General features: G+C 40.6%; 1 protein-coding gene across 4 annotated transcripts in view; it reads right to left on the reverse strand.

Annotated features, from left to right (window-relative positions):
• Window positions 1-23,275, reverse strand: part of LOC122555131 (cyclic AMP receptor-like protein A) — a 214,513-nt gene that overhangs the window by 56,267 nt on the left and 134,971 nt on the right. For all 4 annotated transcript variants that reach the window (XM_043700836.2, XM_043700837.2, XM_087992845.1 and 1 more), the window contains 2 exons: window positions 12,486-12,524; window positions 8,040-8,118 (listed from right to left, as the gene is read on the reverse strand). In XM_043700836.2, coding sequence (XP_043556771.1) covers window positions 8,040-8,118; window positions 12,486-12,524 — 118 coding nt within the window. The remainder of the gene's footprint in view (window positions 1-8,039; window positions 8,119-12,485; window positions 12,525-23,275) is intronic.

The following is a 23,275-nucleotide window of genomic DNA, read 5'->3' on the forward strand; positions in this document are numbered from 1 at the left end:
TCATTCTAAAAGATGAGAGACTTAACAAACAATCCAGGTCTTTTTCAATATTTAATTTCAGTTACATCACACTGTAAACGTTTGCTATAAGTTCTGTATTCTACGCTCTTACACTCCACAACCACCTGATGAAGGAGGAGCGCTCTGAAATCTAGTGCTTCCAAATAAACCTGTTGGACTATAACTTGGTGTTGTGTGGTTCTTAACTTTGTACACCCCAGTCCAACACCGGCACCTCCAAATCATGCAGAGAAATTGATTGCTTAAACATATGAAGTGCTATCTGGCTTGCCACATGGCCTTCTCTCTCCAAATGACCAGTGACACAAGCATGTTCATTGCTGATATATTTCAGTTATACATCATGAGATTATGTCTGAGCACATTTCTTTCATAGTCAGCATTCTATTGACCAAGTTAATATGTCCAACGTTTTACTTTTATTCAGGCAGTTGTCCAGGTTCATTGCCAATGGTGTAGAAGGCTATTTCCCATTCATGCTTCTTCAATAGCCTTTGGTACACTTTTACAGACAGGCTGCCAGCATGATTGTTTCCGATTCGATAGGGCTGGAATGTCAGAGGTACAGCAGTGCAAACATACAGTCCTATCTTATTGTGATCCCAAGACATTGGAATATGGTTTTAGTTCTCTTCAAAAATTCACTCTGGGGTTTGTACCCAGTCATTTCAAATCTCATTTTTAATAAAGTACTGTTTCAAAATAAAATTCACTTTTATCTTAATAAACATTCTGGAAGATTTGAACTATCTACATTATTTCCAAAGTCCAAATGGCAGCAATTTAAATTTGTTCAGACACAAGTCAAGTAAGTGACTGCAATTATTTAGAATTGACTCATAATGATTACCCACCAACTCTGACTGTCTCAGACATTGACTGTGCAATCTGAACTTGACTGTCTTTTCACATGCATTTGGTTAAACATGGGTTTATAGATTCAGAATTTAACATTATCAAGAGAACAAGATGCACTATAATAAACAAATATGTATAATTAAATTAAATAACTATCTATTGTCAGGAAATAAACAATATTTAGTACATATTTCAATCAGTCTTGTATGGCACTATGTTACACATTACACTATTTGTGGTTAAAAATAGAATAGAGCTGCACTTGTAAAATGCTCAACTGTTTAAAAATAAACATTATACCAATAGCAGCAGAGTCTGTATCATTAAACTCAAATGAAACACTAACCTAACAAGACTTTTTGCCAGTGGGGAGGATGTGTCTGAGTTTTGCCTCAGCAAGAAACATCCTCTTCTGCAGGCCCAGGCAAACTATTATTGCAAAAAGACTTTCAGAAAAATGCACAACCTCCTCAGGCCAGGGATTGTTAGTTTTATTGATCTTGCAGATGTCACGGTGTCACCGTGGGCGGCACAGTGGCACAGTGGTTAGCACTGCTGCCTCATAGTGCCAGAGACCCGGGTTCAATTCCCGCCTCAGGCGACTCTCTGTGAGGAGATAGCACATTCTCCCTGTGTCTGGGTGGGTTTTCTCCGGGTGCTCCAGTTTCCTCCCACAGTCCAAAAATGTGCAGGTTAGGTAAACTGGCCAGGCTAAATTGCCCGTAGTGTTAGGTTAAGGGGTAAATGTAGGGGAATGGGTCTGAGTGGGTTGCGCTGCGGCGGGTCGGTGTGGACTTGTTGGGCCGAAGGGCCTGGTTCCACACTGTAAGTAATGTAATGTTACTTACCAGCCCCTTCTATTAGGACTAAGTCTCTCCACCGACACAAAACAAAATTAGTTACTTCACAGCTATCAACTATTTTGGTACATGGTTTGATTAAATGCAATGATGCTCCAGTTGCGCTTATGGTGATACAACAACGTTGGAAGGGGAGAAATAAAAGTGACTCATGAAAAAATAACAGTCCATGAGTTGCTCACAAATATGGCAACAGAAAATGGGTACATTACTTGCTATGGGCTAGACTCTATGGGATGTCATGGTGTAAAAGGTTGGTCAGTGCTGATAGAATGGCTGCTGTGCTGAACATGAGACTTCCACCCCTCAGAGATAGGAAGTCTCCTCTCAGAGGGCTGCTGGCCAATCATATGTCATGTGGCTCTGTAGTCCTAGCAATGCCAGATAGATGCAGTGGCTTCTGCTGAAACTACAGGTAAACCCAATAGAGACTGGCAGTGAAGACAGAGACCGAGGTCAGCGGGAGATGCTTCATTGGGACCGGGCTGACATGCCCCAGCAAAGGTGAGGGTGAATGGAGTTGGGAGCAGTGGGTTTAGATGCCAAGGGAAGGAAAACTGGAAAGATATGATCTTGGAGGATAGGGTGTCAATAATTATGACAATAATATAAAGATGTACATGCCATGTTACAATACAATGTTATCAACTTTAAGGGCAACTGTTTTAAAATGTACATTTTTGCTCAAGAATTTAAGTTGAATTTAGAAGTCTTTTTCAAAGTGGAGATATAGACAGACATTTTGCATGTTACGATGGTTATTCAGACCTTGTCTGACTCTTATTGCCAGAACTGATGGAAGACTCATTAAAATCTCCAGGGATATTTGTTGAAGCTTCTAAAGGTATGATTTTCTGTGATAGAAGTGAGGAATCAGGACGATACTCCAATGGAATTCCAGTAAGATTGACTTTCTGACCTTTTGTGGAACAATGACTCATGAGAAGTATGCAGCAGTCAATGTGAGATTTGAACTGTATACAGTCTAGCTGAGAACAGCCATTCGGTGCAGGATCCCAAGGAGGAACTTGGAGAGACATCATCTTAGCCAATAGAGGCAAAGCTGAAAATATTTACTGATGATTCCTGTTCTGTTCAGAGTGCCTCAATAATTTGTAAATGCTACAGGTGCTACAATCACAGACAGAATGAGCAATAAGACATCTTCTTCCTCTCCCACAATCTGCTTAACTAGAGTCCACCTGAAAAGGCAAACACTGACTATTCGACTTCAAAAGGCACTGTCCCTGCTTGAAGTTCAACCTTTTCACTTTGGAAACAGAAACTTCAAGAAGCAAAGGCTTGCAACTATCTTAGGGACTCATTTTCCTTTCCCTACACATAAGTTATATATATGCCTCTTTAGCCCCATACCATTCTCAACACTCCCTCTAAATGCTTTCTCAGTGCACAGTCCTCCAAGGTTGATGCATGGCAGCAACTTGTAAAACCAGAAGTCAATGCATCGGCCAATTGCTATGTGTGGAATCTCGGAGCACACCACGCACATTAGGGGAACATTGGCCCTTATCACTTCCACTTGAATAACTGGAGGTGCTAGTAGGTGGCTTAGTGGGGAAGAGGGCCATCCTTTATGCAGGAGGTTACATCAGATACAGCCAGATTGGAGTCCGGTAGTGGCCCAGGTCAGTGCTGTGTCCCTGGTTAAAAGGAATGCTCAGCAATGCAGGAATAAGGTCAATATGCTCTGTGACTGGGGTGACTGCCACACACATTCACATGACCATCAATGACCAACTCTGCTATTACACAAAGATCTCACCAAGGCGGCATGATCTAAAACTCTCACTATTACATACAGCATGTCTATTCAACAGCTCTCACACTCCACACCCTCCCAAACTATTAATGCTTCCTGCTCACACACTGCATATACCTCATCACCTCTCCTGCCATCCACCTCTGTCATATTCAATCCCTCCTTCCATTTAACACCACTGATGTGGGGACAGGGAGTCTTCATGGAAACCCACAAAGTGAGCTTCACTGTGCTGTTCTCCTCAGTGTTAACTCAAGGAGTCAATGATATAGTGATATTTTCACTGAATGAGAAATCCAGTGACCCAGGTAATGCACTGGGAACAGGTATATATCCTACCATGGCAGATAAATCTGAATTTTTAAAAAAATCTGGAATTTAATGTCTAATGATGACCATGAAACCATTATAATTAAGCAAATGCAACAAGATCTGGACAATATGCAGGTTTGGGCTGACAAGTGGCAAGTAACATTCACACCACACAAACCCCATCACCAATAAGAGAAAATCTAACAACCGCCCCTTGATAATCAATGGTGATACCATCATGGAATCCCCTCAATATCAACATCCGGAGGGTTATCACTGACCAGAAACTCAATTGTACACACCACATAAACACACTGGCAACAAGAGCAGTTCAGAGGCGAGGAATACTGCGGCGAGTACCTCATCTCCTGACTCCCCAAAGCATGTCCATCATCTACAAGGCACAAGTCAGAAGTGTGATGGAATACACTCCACTTGCCTGGATGGGTGTAGTTCAACAATACTCAAGAAGCTTGACACCATCCAAGGCAAAGCAGCTCGCTTGACTGGCACTACATCCAAAAGCATCCACTCCATCCACCACCGATACTCAGTAGCAGCAGTGTCTACTATCTCTATGATGCACTGCTGAAATTAATCAAAGATCTTCAGACTGCACCTTCCAAACTTATGACCACTTCCATCTAGAAGGACGAGGGCAGCAGATATATGGGAACACCACCACCTTCAAATCCCCCTCCGAGCCACTCACCAACCTGACTTGGAAATATAATGCTGTTCCTTCACTGTTGCTGAGTCAAAATTTAGGAAATCCCTCCCTATATGGCATTGTGGGTTACCCACAGTGGGTGGACTGCAGTGGTTCAAGAAAGCAGCTCACCACCATCTTCTCAAGGGCAACTAGGGACGAGCAATACATGCTGGCCAACCTGTGACATCCACATCCCACAAATGAGTTAGAAAAAAATTATTACAAAAACCCATCTGGGTCAGTAATGCCCTTCAGGGAAGGAAATCTGCCTGCCTCATGTGACTCCGGGACCAGAGCAATGTGACTTGTTACTGCCCTCTGACATGGTCTAACCAGTCACTCAGTTATATCATACTATTAAACAGCTTCAAAAAAGGAAGGAAACCAGACGGATAACCTGGCATTGACATAGGCACTGAAACAACAATGGCAAACTTAGCCCTGTCAATCCTGGAAAGTCCTCCTTATGGCGGCTAGTACCAAAATTGGGATAGCTGTCTCACAGACTAGTCAAGTAACAGCCTGACACAGTCATACTCACAGAATCACTTCCAGACAATGTCCCAGACACCACCATCATCATCTCTGGGTACAGCATGTTTCAATATAGGACAGACCCACCAGAGGTGGCAGCACAGCAATATAGGGTCAGAGGCGCGTTGCCCTGGAAGTCCTCAACTTTGACTCCAGGCCCCATGAAGTCTCATGGCATCAAACATGAGCAAAGAAACCTAGTTCTGATTATCAAATACTGTTCTTTCTTGGCTGAAAAATCAGCACTCCTCCATATTGAACAATACTTGGAGGAAGCAGTGAGCATGGCAAAGACTAGAATGTACACTGGATGGGGAAATTTCAATGTCCACCACCAAGAGTGGCTCGGCAGCAGCATTACTGATTGATCTGGTCAGGTGCTAAAGGACATAGCTGCTAGACTGGGTCTGAGGCAGGTGGAGAAGAAACCAACAAGAGGGAAAAACATACTTGGCCTCATTGTCAACAATCTGCTGACTGCAGAGGCATAACAGTATTGGTGAGAGTGATCACTGCACAGTCCTAGTGGAGAGGGAGACCCATCTTCACAATGAGCATACACTTCATCATGTTGTATGGTACTATTAGCATGAATGAGATAAATTTCAAACAGATTGGCCAATTCAAGACTGGGCATCCATGATGCGCAATGGGCCATCAACACAGCAGAATTTTACTCCTGCACAATCTGTAACCTTCTGGCCCAGCATACCTACAGCACTAAGTCAAGCAAACAAATCAATCCTGGTCCAATAAAGAGATCAGAGATACATCCCAGGTACAGCATCTAAAAATGAGGTAACAACCTGGCGAAAGTTACAACATGGGTCTACTTGCATTCCAAACAGCATTAATAAGTGACAGGGCTAAGCAAATCCCCAACCAACAGAGCAGATCTAAGCTCTGCAACCCTGCCACATCTGGCTGTGAAGGGTAGTGGACAATTAATCAACTCACTGGAGGAGACAGCTCCAGATATATCTCCATCATATGATGGAAGGGCCCAGCACATCAGTGCAAAAGATAATGCTAGAAATGCCAAGTGGATGATCAATCTCAACCTCCTCTGGATGTCCCTAGTATCACAGATAGCCATTTTAAGCAGACATAATTCACACACAAGGTATAAGAAATGATTGGAAGTACTGGATACTGCTAAGAACACGAACACTGGCAATATTTTGGCAACAATGGTGCAAACTTGTGCTCCAGGTTTGTTGCAACCGTAGCCAAGCTGTTTCAGTGCAGCTACAATATTGACATTTACTCAACAACACTGGAAATTGTCCAATTTAGTTCTCCAGACAAAAAAAAGGATAAATTCTGCCCCTAATTACTGCTCTATCAGTCTACACTCAGTCATCATTGGAAAAAGCATATAAATGTATTAATAACTTAGATCAAAGAACTGACTGAAACATAGCTATGTTTGCTGGGAAAGTAAAACTGTGAGGGGTGTGGATATATTTGCAAAATCTGCAAAAGGATATAACTCATGTAAATGAGTGGCCAAGAAACTGACAGATTATGTTAAAAATGTTGGGAAATGTAAAGTTATTCATTTTGTAGAAGAGAAGCATTGTACTTTTGAAATAGTGAAAAAGTATTAAATGTTTGTATTCAGGAACATGGGTATTCTTGAATATAACATAGACAGCCAGCATCTATGAACAATGAGCAAATAGGACGGCAAACATTTTTGTTGTCCTCTACCACAAAAGTGCTGCTGCAGAAGTTCTAGCTGCTGTTGTACACTGCTTTGATGAGCCCATACCTGGAGGTCAGTGCACGTATTTGTTTTCCATACTTAGGCCAGGACATATGTCGTGAATGACGCGAGTTACGATGAATCATCACTGGATTGATTCCTGGGAAGAAAGGGTGGTCCTATGGGAAGAGATTGAGTAGGATGGGCCTGTACATTCCAGAATGTAAATGGCCTCATTGAAACACAAGATTCTGACATGGTTTGACACAGTCAATGCCAAGAGACTCCCTGGCTGCCAAGTCTAGAATTAGGGACACAGTCTCAGGATAAACTGTCAGCCATTTAGGACAGAGGTGAGAATAAATTACTTCAGTCACAGATTTGTGCCTATTTGGAATATTTAATCCCATAGGGCGTAAATGCTCATATTCAAAGCTGAAAATATATAAACTTGTAGACTCTAAGTGAATCAACAGTTATGGGGACACAAGATAAACGGAACTGATATTGAAGACCAGCAAGCTCTTACTGAATAATGAAGCAGACTCAAGAGAGACACAGTCTACTCCTGCTCTTGTTTCTAATATTAAAGTTCTTGTATATCAGCACAACTCACACTAAGTTCTGAAAACGCATTACAGTTGCCCTCTGTGATTTTAAAATGAGATAATGATAGTGATTCACAGTTTCAAGAACTTGAAAGGCAGACCACTGAAAAAACTTTATGCAGCATATTTAATAAAGCAGAGGTTTATGTACACAACACAGTGACTGAATTTCAACACAATTTATTGATATCTAGCTCACAGGGACATTAATGAGAGAAATAATAAGGGGCTAAGTAAATGCAAATTAATTTCCTCTTCATTTCAACTGGTCTAAACTATGCTCAGGATTCAAATATTCCCCAAGTTCTATCTTGGATTCCTAGGAATTTCACTGGTTGCAATAGTAACATAATGTTAATTACTACATGTAGATATTGCAAATGAAGTCGATGCAATCTGCAAATTATTCCAAAAAGAAATAACCAACAGAAGCAAATAATTTCAGATGTTATATTAATAACATAGTGGAGAGCAGAAGAGTTACTTAATGTAATAGCCTCACCATTATTTGGAAAATAAAGAACAAGGTAAAGAATGATCACCTGTTCTCTAAACAGAAAATCAATTCAAATAGAAATGACCTTATATGTTTAGCATTGATATTTTGCCAGACTTAATTTCAGGATTTCCAAATCTGGATTCTTACCCGCTGTTTAGCCACATAAAATATGTGAATGTAGCTGGACATCATCAGAAAGATGAGGACAAACAATGGGATATACCATCTGCAAAAAAAGTAACAGTTTTTACATGTCTCGCAAGGTATATATCACAATGTCCCTTATTGCAGAGGTATTTGATAAACAAATATGTCTTTCCTACAACACGCTTTGGAGAGGGTGCAGAGAAGGTTTACGAGGTTGTTGCCTGGTATGCAAGGTGCTAGCTATGACGAGAGGTTGAGTAGGTTAGGTTTGTTTTCATTAGAAAAAGGAGATTGTGGGGGACCGGATTGAGGACTACAAAATCATGAAGGGTATAAACAGGGTAGATAGAGATAAGCTTTTTCCCAGGGTGAAGGATTCAATAACTAGAGGTCACGCTTTCGAGGTGAGAGGCGAAAAGTTTAAGGGGGATTTCCGCGGCAAGTACTTTACACAGAGGGTGGTAGGTACCTGGAACGTGTTGCCAGCAGAGGTAATAGAGGCAGGCATGGTGGATTCATTTAAGGTGCATCTAGACAGATGCATGAGTAGGTGGGGAGCAGAGGAAAACAGATGCTTAGGAATTGGGCAACAGATTTATACAGTAGATTTGGCTTGAAGAGCCGAAGGGCCTGTTCTTGGGCTGTAAATTTTCTTTGTTCTTTGTTAACAACTAATCACTATACTACCATGAATAATCAATTTGTGTGTTATGACTATGGCATCATGAGAGTAAAACATTGAGATGAGAAACAGAAAACACGGATTTCCTAATTGTGCATCAAGTAAAATACAGATGCAAAATCGCTAATACAGATGCTTCTCAATCAATGTTTGAAGCTGAATTATTAGCCTGTCAGAAATACAAAATGCACAATTAGATATTTTTCAAATGCTGAACTCAAAAAAAAAGAGACAAACTGTACCGTACAATACAGCAATAAACTCAAGTGGTGTAGTAGTGTGGTGTTATAATTGGCTTTAGTGTCACTCAATTAAGGAAGGGAAAAATTAACCCAGAGTTCCTACTATTCAGTGACAGTAGGATTGGTTTCAGCTTGGCCCAAAACAACTAATTAAACATGAATCTGTCAACTTAACTAATGTAACCTTGCTGCAGTTATACAGGTGTGAGGCCACACCTCGGGTTTTATGTGTAGTTTTGGTATTGAGAAAGGTCATTCTTGCTATTGAGGAGTCCAGCGAAAGTTCACCAGACTGATTCCCATGATGGCAGCACTGATGTATGAGGAAAGAGTGGATCGACTAGGCTTGTACTCACTGGAATTTAGAAAAATGGCAGGGGGATCACACTGAAACCATATAAAATACTGATGGGACTGGACAGGCTAGATGTGGGAAGAATGTTCCCTGTGTTGGGAAGTTCAGAACTATGGGTCACAGTCTAAGCTGTTCAGCACTGAGATGAGGAAGAACTGTCTTCACTCAGAGAGTTGTGAACCTGTGGAATTCTCTTCCACAGGAAGCTGTTAGGGCCAGTTCATTCATATTTAAGAGGGAGCTGGATGTGGCTCTTGCGGCTAAAGGGATCAAGGGATATGGAGTGAAAGCAGGAATGGGATACTGAGATTGTACGATTAGTCTGCAATCATTTTGAATAGTGGTGCAAGCTCAAACGGCCAATTGGCCTACCCCTGCACCTATTTTCAATGCTTCTATGTAGTCTCAGACTGTGACTTCTGAAGTTGTAGAGATGACTTACAAACTGCAATGGTGAAAACTTAGAAATCTATTATTAACATTTTTCAGTGAAGCTAGTAGAATGGATTAAAAGCAACCTTGCACACAGATCTCTCGAGAGTTCCCCACCCAGAGTCAAAGAGTCATACAGCACAGAAACAGTCCCTTTGGTCCATATACCGAAACTAGTCCTATTTGCCTTCATTATTTCCCTCTAAACCTTTCCTATTCATATACCTGTCCAAATGATTTTTATATGTAATTGTACCTGCCTCTACCACTTCCTCTGGCAGCTCATTTCATATACCCACCATCTTCTGCATGAAAAAATTGTCCCTCAGGTCCCTTTTAAATCTTTCCCCTCTCACTTTAAACCAATGCCCTGGGGAAAAGACCTTGGCTGTTCACACCGCTACCAAATTGTTCACTGTCATCTGAAATAGAGCATTTGAAGGAAACATGATCCATTAGTGGACAAATTCCAGTGATGCTTAAAAGTTAAATTCTAATAATGACAACTCAGCTGTACATAGTTCAGTAATGCAGAAAACTTAACAGAGAGGTGAGAAACAATAAAATTAATGACAGGAAATACAGAACAGACCGCAAGCTTGCGTGAGAATGTTAGGAATGGTGACCAAGAGCTATTTTGAAAAGATAATCTTTGAAAACATATTTAAAGGTAGTGAGAGTCATGCAGAGGCAAAGATGGTGATAGGGACAGGGCCCAAGGTCTGTAACCAACAGCAGGGTGAGAGGGTTGCAAAAAAAAATAGGAATCAGAAAAATGAATGATCCAAGATAAATATATCACTGGGAACATTTGTAGTGGTAGGGTAAGGCAAAGCCACGCAGATGTTCAAGTACAAGGATATGGATCCTAATTTCAGGGCAATGGGGCAGGAGTACATCAGCAAGATCAAGAATGGTAGATAAACATGAGGCAGGAAGCAGATAGTAGTGGGGGCTTGAATAAGTTGGCCTTTTTGTGCAATGGTGGATGAGGGGCAAACAAGGAGAATACTGGAGAAATGAAGTTAGATGTGGTGTACAAATAAACAGGGCTTTCAGACAGGGTTGAAGTCGATGCTGCTGACATGAAGTAAGTATTTGTGGTGATTGATAAAACATGAGTTTTGAAACTCAGCTCCAGTTCGAAAAGCGTGTCAAGACTTGCATAGATTAGTTCAACCTGAGCAAGCAAGTAGAGAAAGGGATGCAGTCAGTGAGAAGAGAGCAATGTTAATTCCTACAAACATTTGCTTTGCTCTACTTAGTGTTCTACTCTAGAAATATTGATTCATTCACAACTTACTACCTTACAGGCTGTCTGACAGCACACAGGTTATTGTGGGATTAAGGAATTTGAAGAGAGGTACAATGCAATCTGACGGCCAACATTTACATGGGAAAAAAAAGGCCAAGGGGAAATCCTTGTGAACTGGGGGCAGGATTTTGTATGCACAGGCGGGTAAAAATGGTTTGCCAAATAATGTACAGATGTGAAACAATGAAGTGAGGTGACGATGCTGTCTGTACCACAGCTGTAGAGAGGTTGTAAAAAAGCATTATGCATAATATATTGTGGTCACAGTCATGCAGGTATAATTTATGATTAGGAGGTGTCATCAGTGTAGGTAGGCTAGAAATTGGTTGAAAATATTTGAAAAATGATGCTAGGAGGAGAAGGCACTTTTGATCACTTTAAAAGTTGATACAAATAGAGAGTAAAAAGCCAATATTTTTCTCCTGATATTAGGAGGACATCAAGAAGGACCTCAAAATTGACATGAGAAAGTACAGAGCTGACAGTCGGTGTAATGACTGACATTTCTGTGATAATAAATAACACTGTAGCTTTAAACATTAACGTCAATACAAACGATGGCTGTTTGAGTAGTGGATTTTATGTTGAATGATACAACACTGGTTTATACATATTATTGCTGTCATCGTTAACGGAGGATTATTTTGCATAGTCATGTAGTGCTTAATGCTGAAATGGTGTGCCTGATCAAACTAGTTCAGATGTGTTTAGCAGGTGGAGTATGTGCTTATCCCCAAGGAAATAATGAAATATTCGTACACAGTTTGGACTCCACTAGCATTACTTCTTGCGGCTTCTGAATTTAAAAGGTTGGTCTTAAGTCATTTTTGTTGGATAATTGGCAACTGAAAATAGTCTTGTGACTTAGATAGCATTCGATTATCGAATTCGATTAACCGAACGAAATACTGTCCGCCCGTGTCCTCTGGATAATCGAGGTTCCTCTGTACACTATTGACATGATGCAAGTTTTTAGTAAAATACCAGGTGGCTGTGTTTATAGCAGCACGGTATTTACTGATGCAATACTTTTGGAATCTTAAGAACACTAATTGTTTTTAATACATAAGGTACTGATGTACTTCTTGCTCCACTTGACCTTGCTCAAAATTATTTTGAAGGGAAGCCTAAAGATTAGAGCAAATACAGTGCTTCCAGGTCAGCATTTAAGGGCTGCTGTCAATCAGAGGGAATGTTTTCACTATACCCAAATACGTCATTGACATAAACAAGCAATGATGTAGGACTCCATAATTTTAAGAATAGAAAAGAAATCACTTATTATTAATAGTAGTCCAAGTACAATAAAGGTTAAGGTGAATTAACTTTAATTGATGTTCTTCTTCTACATTTTAGGTTAAAAAAAATGTTGATGACCTGAAGTGGACTGTGAGCTCAGAGTTAAATCAGCCATACTTACATGCCAAATCTCCAGGCAACATGATCATCTGTGATCCAGCTGGAAAAGAAAAACATGCTTTAAATAGGAAAGTAAAACATAGAGCAGCTGAAACCATTACAAGCACAGAATCAATATCGAGTGCATAAAACAAGAGAAGTTCAATTAACAAGGAACAGAAATCTGTTACATTACTAACACCATTTGACGCAATAACAAATGTAAACAAAAAAAAGGTACTCTGAGATCCTGCTTAATGGCAATAACATGATAAACTCAGCTAATATTATGGTTGTTTTGCAAGAGTAATAAGTGCATTAATAAAATGGAAGTCCATGTGCCCAATTTATTTTGAATTATCAGATTGCTAGTGATAGACTTCAATATGTGAGATTCTGCCAGGTAATATAAATATCATTTAGTGAGATTATCAGACAATGTAGTATGTTGTTCCATTCCTGACTGATGATTTGTCTCTGTAGTGAATTAGTGAGAATCCATTTGACTGTCTGTGGCTTTATCTTAACCAATCATGCTTCAAATCTAGCCCAAGGCTGAAATAAAATATTTGCCTTCCATCCCTGGTGGATTCAGAACGCAGTACACACTGCTTTTATTATCCATGTGAACTGCGGGTGAACATATATCTCAAACATAAATAACCTTCCCAAATTAAATAGCTCTCATTAAAAACTCTTGTTCAAAATATGAACTGTGATTTTGAAAGACTGTCAAAAAGGAGTCAATGGCCAATTAGTTTCCAAACAGTGCACAAGCCTAGCAGTTCAAGATGGTGGGTGGATTGACAAGGCAGGAGTGTGAATAGCAGACCTTCCAGCTTAGAGGGTGCTACAGCTTACCATTGCAGGTATGGGAGGTATGTCCATCTTCTCAGCATTTTTAACATACCTGACTAAAAAGAGGACCAGCATTGTCGCTGGGAAACTGCTCCACAATATGATATGGGGCTACAGCCATGGCCAGGTATGTGACAGAGGAGAGTCGTCTTTGGAGTTCCGACAGCCCCCTAGTATGCACTGGAAGGTCACGCCCAGTCTGCTCCCATGTTACTGACACCACTGGGAGCCTGCAGGCCAGTTTCTGTCAGTCACTGATTCAGAATCTTAAATCAGGCTGAGAGTGAGCGTAACGAGCTATCCTTCACGTAGAATCAGACAATCATAGAGAGGTACAGCATAGAAACACATCCTCTGGTCCAACCCATCCATGCACCCAGCGATCCTAACTTAATCTAATCCCATTTCCTAGTACTTGGCCCATATCCCTCCAAACCCTTCCTATTCATGTACCTATCCAGATGCCTTTTAAATGTTGTAATTGTACTAGCCTCCAACACTTCCTCTGGCAGCTCATTCCATACATGCACCACCCTCTACGTGAAAACATTATCCCTTAGGTCCCTTTTAAATCTTTCCCCTCTCACCCTAAACCTATGCCCTCTGGTTTTGGACTCTCACACCCTGGGGAAAAGACTATTTACTTTACCCATGCCCCTCATGATTTTATAAACCTTCATCAGCTCACCCTTCAGCCTCCAACGTTCCAAGGAAAGCAGCCCCAGACTGTTCAGCCTCTCCCTATAGCTTAAATCCTCCAACCCTGGCAACATTCTTTTAAATATTTTCTGAACCCTTTCAAGTTTCACAACATCCTTTCAATAGCAGGGAGACCAGAATTGAACAAATGTGGCATAACCAATATCCTATAAAGCCTCAACATGATTTCCTAACTCCTATACTCAATACACTGACCAATCAAGGCAAGTGTATCTATCCTGTCCACCTGCAGCTCTACTTTCAAGGAACTACCAACCTGTACTCTAAGGTCTCTTTGTTCAACAACATTCCCAGTACCTTAACATTGAGTGTATAAGTTCTGTCCTGATTTGCCTTTCCAAAATGCAGCACCACACATTTATCTACTTCCAGATGGGCAGCTACTCCAGTCCAGATCTGGCCTTCAGCAAAACAGCTTGAGGATGGTATAGTTTTAGCAAGCCAGAGAGCTGGCCTGTCCTGTGAAATTACAAGTTTTTTTTTAGAAGCTTTACCAAGGAGTTCCTAGCTTTCCAGTGATGGGGTGATCTCTTTTCCTGCAGTCATAAATGCTGGTTGGTACTCGAGTGCACTGATGTGTGCAGTTAATGCAGCCCAGGTGGTTTGGAAACAAAGATCAGCAGGTCAAATAGTAAATGAGCAATGGGAGGAGCACAGAGAAAGGCAAATTCAGATGTAGAATAACAATGAGGAGGAAAGGCTAGTAATTCCTGAATGACTAAAGAAATTAGATTAAAATGAAATAGAAAAAGAAAGCTTGTGAAAAATACAGACAAGCTTTTGAAAATTTTGCAGTCTCCTGCATACAACCAGCTATAACGAACATCAGTTATATTTCTGCAGTTGACAGATGCATTAAACAGAACACCAATCTTCTGTGCCTCAAAGTGAAACAACATATTACACTCCCCTTTGACTTCAGGGAGAGCATTTTTTCAGCCATAACCTCCAGGTGCAAGAATCATGAAATCTTACAAGACAGCACAGAAGAAGGTTCTTCAATCAATTCATGCCTGTGGTAGCTCTCTGAGAAAGCCATTAAATTAGCTTTATTCCTCTGCTTTTGCCCCACTGCACTAGATGTCTTTCTTTTTCAAGTGTATGCCCCATTTTCTTTTGAAAAGTTACTACTGAATCTATTTAAACTTTATTTTAGGCAGTGAGCTCCAGATAATAACTCACTGTGTGATGAGAGTGGTCTGGAAACTTTTAGAAACAATAATTCAAGACAAAATTAATAGGCATTTTGGAAAATACGGTTAATTTAAGAAAGCCAACATGGATATGTTGAGGAAAACTGTAGTTAACTAGCTAGCTTGATGTGGTAAGAGAGAGGGTTGATGAGAGTAACGCTATTGATGTGGCATATTTGGGCTTCCAAAGGCATTCATTAAAACACTGCTCAGCAGACTGCGAACAAAGTTATAGCTTGTGGAATACCCACAGAATATAAAATTAGCTGAGTGTCAGGAAACAAAAGGTGGTGGGGAACACTTCCTCTTTGGATTGGTGGAACATATGGAGTGAAATTCCCCAGAAATCAGTATTTGTCTCAGTAAACTGTTCTGAGTAGTGGAAGGAGGGCATACGTTGCAATGGCAACATGAGGAAAAGTGGTTAGAATCTGGAAAGCACAGCTTGAGAGTATGGTGGAGGCAAGGTTGATCCAGGCTTTTAAAAAAGGAATTGGATCATTATCTGAAAAAGAAAGATTTGCAGCCCCACAAGGAAAAGGCAAGGGAGTGACATCAGTTAGGTTGCTCTTTCAGGGAGCTAACATGATGGGCTGTAAACAGCTGTAATCATTCTATGATCTCCCCTTTGGTTCTTCTACTATTGTTCATATAACAGCAACTTTCACCAATCCACCCACCAGCAATAACTATAGAAACTAGAGTATGAGAGAAAGCTATCTTGAAATATAAAAATGGATAGCAAGAGTTTCTATGGATATTTTAAAAGGAAATGAATTGTCAAAGTGAGGATTGGTCCACGAGAGAGTGAGAATGGGACATTAATGGTGGATAATAAGGAAATGAATGAATAAAATGCATAAATACTTTGCTTCTGCCCTCACCTCAGGGGATAACAAAAACCTTTTTGGTAATAGTTGTAAATAACGAGAAACGAGAGAGATATTTTGTAAAATTACAATCATTAGGGAAGCAGTACTGAGCAAACTGATTATGCTGCGGGCTGACGTGCCCCTGGCTCTTGATGGATTTCATCTGAGGATTTTACTAGAAGTAGCTGATCAGCACTACATGTGTTTGTTTTAATATTCCAAAATTTACTAGATTTTGGAAAGGATCCATCAGATTGGAATGTAGCAAATATAATTCCTTCAGTCAAGAAGGGAGGGAAGCAGAAAGCAGGAACCTATAACCCAGTTAGTTTAATATTTGTCATGGGGAAGGTGTTAGAATCGATCTTTCAGGCAGTTATAGTTGGACACATAGAAAAGCTCAAGACAACTGGGAAAAGTCAGCAATGCCCTGTGAAAGTGAAATCATGTTTAACCAATTTGTTGGAGTTCTTTGAATTAATAATATATGCTATGCGTAAATGGGAGCTTGTAGATATACTCTACTTGGACTAGCAGAATACATTTGATGAGATGCAACATTAAGGTTATTGCATAAAGTAGGAGCTCATGATGTGAGGGTAACATATTAGCATGAATAGAAGATTGGCTGGCTGGTGGAAAACATAGAGTATGCATAAATGGGTAATTGCCTGATTGGCAGGATCTCATGAGTGGAATCCTTCAGGGGTCCATGTTGCAATCTCAGTTTGTTATAATTTCTAGCAATTATTTAGATGAGAGAAGTGAAGGTATGGTAGCTAAACTTGTAGATGACAAAAATAGGTAGGAAAGTATGTTGTCAGAGGGACAATAGGAAGTTTGCAGAAGCGCACACATAGGTTGAGGAAGTAGACAAAAATCTGGTAAATAGAGCATGACGTGGGAAAATGTGAAGTTGTTCACTTTGGCAGGATGAATGAAAAAGCAGAGTGTTACTTAAGTGGAGAATGATTGCAGAATTCCGAGAGAGCTAGGTGTCCCAGGACACGAGGCAGGTGCAGGTAGGATGCAGGTACAACAGTTAACTAAGAAGGCTACTGGAACACTATCCTGTATTACCAGAAAAATTAAACATAACATTAAGGATGTCATACTTAAGTTGCTAAAACCACATCTAAAATGCTGTGTGTACTTTGGACTTATTTAAGGAAGAATCCAAATGCTTTGGACACAGTTCAAATGAGGTTACTCGATTGATACCTGGAATAAATGGGCTGTCTTATGCAGAAATTTACAAGGATCCTTAGACAGCATCTTCCAACCCTCTACCATCTTGAAATACAAGGGCAGCAGATACATGGGAACACCACATCTAAACATACTGCTCCAAGCCATTTACCTTCCTGACTTGGAAGTATACTGTTGTTCGTTTGGTGTCAAAATTCTGGAATTCCCTCCCAATGAGATTGTTGTTCTATCTACAGCAAATGAACTGCAGCAGTTCAAGAAAGCAGCTCACCAGCATCTTCTCAAGGGCAACTAGGAACAAGTAATGTTGGATCAGCCAGCAATTCCCACGTTCCATGAATGAAAAAGAGAAAAAAAGTTTGACAGACTTATTTCCAGTGGAGTTTAGAAGAGCGAGGGTGACTTGATTGAAGTATGTAGATGGTGAATGACCTTCAAACATTGGCCTGACAACGATGTTTCCTCATGTAGTCCATCCAGTATTAGGGGATCTTGTTTAAAACTTAGGGGTTACCCTTTCAGGGCAGGGATGAGGAGAATTTCTACCCTCAAAGGGTTGTGCAACTTTGAAACTCTTTACCTCAAAAAGCAGTGGAGGCTGGGTCATTGAATATTTTTAAGTGAGAAGTTGTTAGATACTGATTTGGCACAGGAACGAAAGGCTACCGGGGGGATGAAAAAGAGGAATTTGAAATCATGATCAGGAGCAGGCTTGAGGGGCCAAATGACCTATTTCTGCTTTTAATTCATCTGTCTGTATTCAATCAAAGCCTCTCCTTATTTTGCCCACTTGTATGAAATCTGCCCTTATCATTTTCCAAACTCAAGGATGAAATCAGATGACCAAGGGCCAGGTGTAGTCCCACAGAAGCATGAAAGGAGATGTTCATAACTATCTATAACTATAAGTTGTGGCTTGGGCTGTTACATAAACCTGCTTTTCAAGTAAAGTGACTGCATATTATTTAATGTATTATTTATCAATAACACAAGAAATACAACACTATTCTGTCAGGATATTAACTCCAGTTTCTTTATTCTCTCCGCACCAGTCTCTTAGCACAAGCATCAGTCTGGTCAATCTCTTCTGCACCCTTCCAAGGCCTATACATCCCCCCTAAAATGTGGTGTCTAGAACTGGCCACAATTCTTTGGCTGAGACCTAACCATTTAGGTTTGGTGCAATTTCTTTGCTTTTGCACTCTATCCCAGTATTGATAAAGCCAAGGACATGCCATCTACTTCTTAACAGATCTAGGAAATTTTTCTGCCAAGTTCACATTCAAAAGGGAAGTAGACTGTTATTTGAAAAGGAAGAATGTGCAGGGTTCTAGGAAGATGGTGAGAGAATGGAACCAAATGAAATCCTCATTTGGAGAGACGGTGCGGTCACAATGGATTGGTGACCTCCTTCAACATGGTAACAATTCGGTCCTTCTGTGAAAATCCATGTTTGCACTCTCATAGGAACAGTCATTTCATTTTTTTATTTATAGAGTCATAGAGATATACAGTGTGGAAACAGACCCTTCGGTCCAACCCGTCCATGCCGACCAGATATCCCAAACCAATCTAGTCCCACCTGCCAGCACCCAGCCCATATCCCTCCAAACCCTTCCTATTCATATACCCATCCAAATGCCTCTTAAATGTTGCAATTGTACCAGCCTCCACCACTTCCTCTGGCAGCTCATTCTATACAAGTACCACCCTCTGCGTGAAAAAGTTGCCCCTTAGGTCTCTTTTATATCTTTCCCCTCTCACCCTAAACCTATGCCCTCTAGTTCTGGACTCCCCGACCCCAGGGAAAAGACTTTGTCTATTTATCCTATCCATGCCCCTCATAATTTTGTAAACCTCTATAAGGTCACCCCTCAGCCTCCGACGCTCCAGGGAAAACAGCCCCAGCCTGTTCAGCCTCTCCCTGTAGCTCAGATCCTCTAACCCTAGCAACATCCTTGTAAATCTTTTCTGAACCCTTTCAAATTTCACAACATCTTTCCGATAGGAAGGAGACCAGAATTGCTTGCATTATTCCAACAGTGGCCTAACCAATGTCCTGTACAGCCGCAACATGACCTCCCAATTCCTGTACTCAATACTCTGACCAATAAAGGAAAGCATACCAAGTGCCTTCTTCACTATCCTATCTACCTGCGACTCCACTTTCAAGGAGCTACATGTCTGCACTCCATGGTCTCTTTGTTCAGCAACACTCCCTAGGTCCTTACCATTAAGTGTATAAATCCTGCTAATTTCTTCTTATTATTAGTCCTTTCATATTTATCTGCAATGAAGTCAATCGAACTATCACCCAAGAAGCTTCCTTCGCAATCAGCAGGTCTTGTTGCAGAAGTCTGCAGACATCTCCTGTCTGGAGAAATGCATCCTGCTGTTGTATTCCTCCAGATAGGTCCAAGGAGGTCACTCTTGATCGACAGATAGTTGGGGGTGTGAGCTGCCATCATCCCTTGCTGTCGTCTATGCGTCTGACGAAATTGACACGACTGCATCTGAACAATGCAGCAATTACACTTTTACGTTCCTTCATAAGATCTGAGCAGAGTTGGAAAAGCCAGTATTTGTTGATCTGCTTCCCTGCCCTTGAGAAAGTGGTGGTGAGCTCCATTCTTGAGCTGCTGCTTGTGTAGACACATGCACAGAGCTGTTAGGGAGGGAATTCCAGGATTTCGATCCAGTAGCAATGAAGGAGCGGTGACAATGTTCTAAGTCAAGATTGTGAGGGACTTTCAGGAGAACTTGCAGTTGATGTTCCTATGCCTTTGCTGCACTTTTAAAAAAAAACTTTCATGGGATGTACGTTGTAATTTGAAAGGACTGAATATTTTACAGCTATTGATCACAGTTGTCATCGTCAGAATTACTGGACCTAGCTTTGAAATTACAGAATTGTAAACTGAATTTGAACTCCACCAGTACTGGGATTTGAACCCATGTCCCCGCAGCATTAGCTAGGGCCTATGGATTACTAATTCACTATATTACCACCTACAACATCATCTTCCTCTTAACTTTCTAGGTTGCAGAGTTTGCAGGTTTGGAAGGTGCTGTCGGAGGAGACTTGATAAATTCCTGCAGTACCTCTTGGAGAGGGTACACATTGCTTCTGCATGTGAGGGAATAACTATTTAAGGTGATGGATGGCGTATCCATCAAGAGGACCCCCATAATAAGAATAATAAGCTTACTATAGATTGTACTGCAAGACAGGTAAAGCAGCAATCTATAAGCTGGAAATGTTCCTGGCAGATATGACTGTGAATGGATCTTCTGATCCTGAGAGCTGCAGCTTTGTGTTTCTTTCCCTATGTATTAAGTAGTTGTTGTGTATGAATATCAGCTTTAGGGCTAGGCAGGCCTGCTGCAATTTTCAGTTAAAATCCTTTTGCAATCTCACTGTCATCACTAAAGTGAGATTTTTGGATGATAAAGAAATTCCAATCTGCCTCAGAGGCACCTGTCACAAATCTGAAAACAGTTGAAGGGGCAACAGGCAAGAACATCAATCATTCAGCCTGAAGCTGAGCTCCCGACATGAGCTATTCCCATCCAGTTTGGGCTAAGGTTGCATCTAACAGTGCAGAACCCTCAGAAACATTAAAGGCAGTGGCAGGAAGGTACAACTAAATGCCATCAGAAACTGACTGTGTGTGTTGTGAGAGCAGGATGTAGATGAAGGGGAGAGATCAAAGGGATGGGTCCTTAGAGTACCTAGGCAGGGGACTCATGCTTGGATATGGAGGGATAGAACTGTTCAAGGGCAATTCTAATAATTTAGATGAAGGAAAAAACACTATAGAGCAGGGATAAAGTATTCTACAACCAGATTTTGCTGTCAGTGTTTTAGAAGATCAAGGACTCAAATTTACTTGGAAACAGACAATATCGTGTGCAAGATACTTTTACATCCACCTGATCAACTTTAGGCAGACTGCAAATCCAGTGTACCAGCCACTTTCTGTTTAGTAAAACCAAGGTATATTTTCTAGGTGTGAAATTAGGACACTTTATCTTTCATTAAAGAAAACAGTAGTTTACAACTTAGATCCATTGTAACAGTGCTGTTTAATTGAGTCCTGAAAAAAACAAAATGGATAGAGTCTTAAACATTCAAATGTGACTAGGGGTTCATGATATTTTACTTGATTGGCATTAAGAGGTAGCAGCTGACAATGTGTTGCTGGAAAAGCGCAGCAGGTCAGGCAGCATCCAAGGAGCAGGAGAATCGACGTTTCGGGCATAAGCCCTTCTTCAGGAAGATTTTAACCTACTGCGAATCCTCTTACAAGGATGCCTTCCTTGAAGACGCTCTCTTCCACTCCAGCATCTGCAGTCCTCACTTTCTCCATTAAGAGGTAGCACACAAGTTATGCCAACTAATTTGCTGCAATGATTCCATCTCAGTATAAATTGTTGGGCTCTAGCTGATGCTTTTAGTCAATTGAAAGTAAACTGACTAAAGCCTAGCCAATGGCCAATTCAAATCCCAAGTGAGTTTCTGTCTTGCAATACATATTGTGTATGTGTCAGCTTGCAATCTGATAGTATCTGATAAAACCAGTGTGCTGTTTCAGGGAGATGTTAGCCCAAAGACAAAGGAGTTCAATAAATCAAAGTAACATCCCCAGTATTGATGCTATATTTTTACAAAACCGTTTTTAAGTCCGACTAGTTTTGAAAGGAGTTATAGAGGAGAAAGCCTTTTTTAATCCTGCAAGAGGCTCATTCTTGTGATCAACTGGATTTATAAATGCTAGAAGAGAGAGGTCTGCAAAGAGGACTTTGAAAAAAAATCAAGCCAAAATGCAACAAAAACGAGGATTTTTAGCAGCAGCAGCAGCAGGAGTAAGGTTGGGGCAGAGGTAGGCAATATTCTGGAGGTAGAAATAAGAACTGCTGCTGATGCGTTGTGGGATTTGAAGTACAAAAAGTTTTATACAGTCTGGGTCAGCCATAATGTTGGAGGCGAGGTGAAACAAGCTGACTTTATCAAGGGGCTCAAAATGAAAGGGCATTCCAAAGCCTGACAATCCAGTAACTTCTCTCTAGATTTTTTTCCAATCATTTTGAATTCATGGCATCTGGTGATTTACATACTCACAGAGATAAAATTTATTCCACATCTATTCTACCAAAATTTCTTCTCATCTTGAGAAGCTCTTGTATACCACATACTAATCATCTCTGTCACAAGGAGAACAGCCCCAACATTTCAATCTCTCCACATTGGGGAAGTCCCTCATCCTGGTCAACTTTGTTTGTTCTCTTTCTGATGCTTTACACCTATCCACAATGCTCAAACTGAGACCTAAGCATGATCTCTTTGCCCTCACAATCTATTCTACTTCTAAACCAAAGTAACCCATTTTTAAAAATCAGTTTAACAACTTTCCTGATCACCTACAAATCCTCTCAAAGTACATCACTTCACAATCCTCCACAATTAAACTCTAGCTGCTATTGTTCTGCCCATTTCATGGCAGCAAGTCATCCAATAGTCAGCAACTAACCACATCTTCCTTCAAGTTTCGTACCATCTGAAAACTTTATAAAGCTGTGCCCTAGATCGGTTGTTATAAATACCTTATTATAAATGATTTGGATGAAAAGTAAAGATCCAATTATTCTATTTGGCATCCATTTAGCTCTGCAATTCACATCTTCAATCTCTTTTCCTCACCACCTCTCCCAATTCCTTTAAGATGTTTGTTAAGACCATCTCCTTTGAATTATCTTGATCACCTGACCTAATCCATAAATTGTGTATATTTCTGCTTGTGAAGTGCCTTAACTGGGTGCAACAGAGTGGACAATGGCCCAATTAAAATTCTATTATATAAGTAGATGGATAAAAAACTGCAACACAATAAGACTTTAATCTGTCCTATTCAATTAGGTTGAATATTTGATCACTGACAAGTTATATCTTCTACTTTGTT

This window comes from Chiloscyllium plagiosum, unplaced genomic scaffold, assembly GCF_037043375.1.
Source record: "Chiloscyllium plagiosum isolate Xiang-an unplaced genomic scaffold, Cpla_swu_hap1 HiC_scaffold_12, whole genome shotgun sequence".
In the NCBI taxonomy this organism is placed as follows: domain Eukaryota; kingdom Metazoa; phylum Chordata; class Chondrichthyes; order Orectolobiformes; family Hemiscylliidae; genus Chiloscyllium; species Chiloscyllium plagiosum.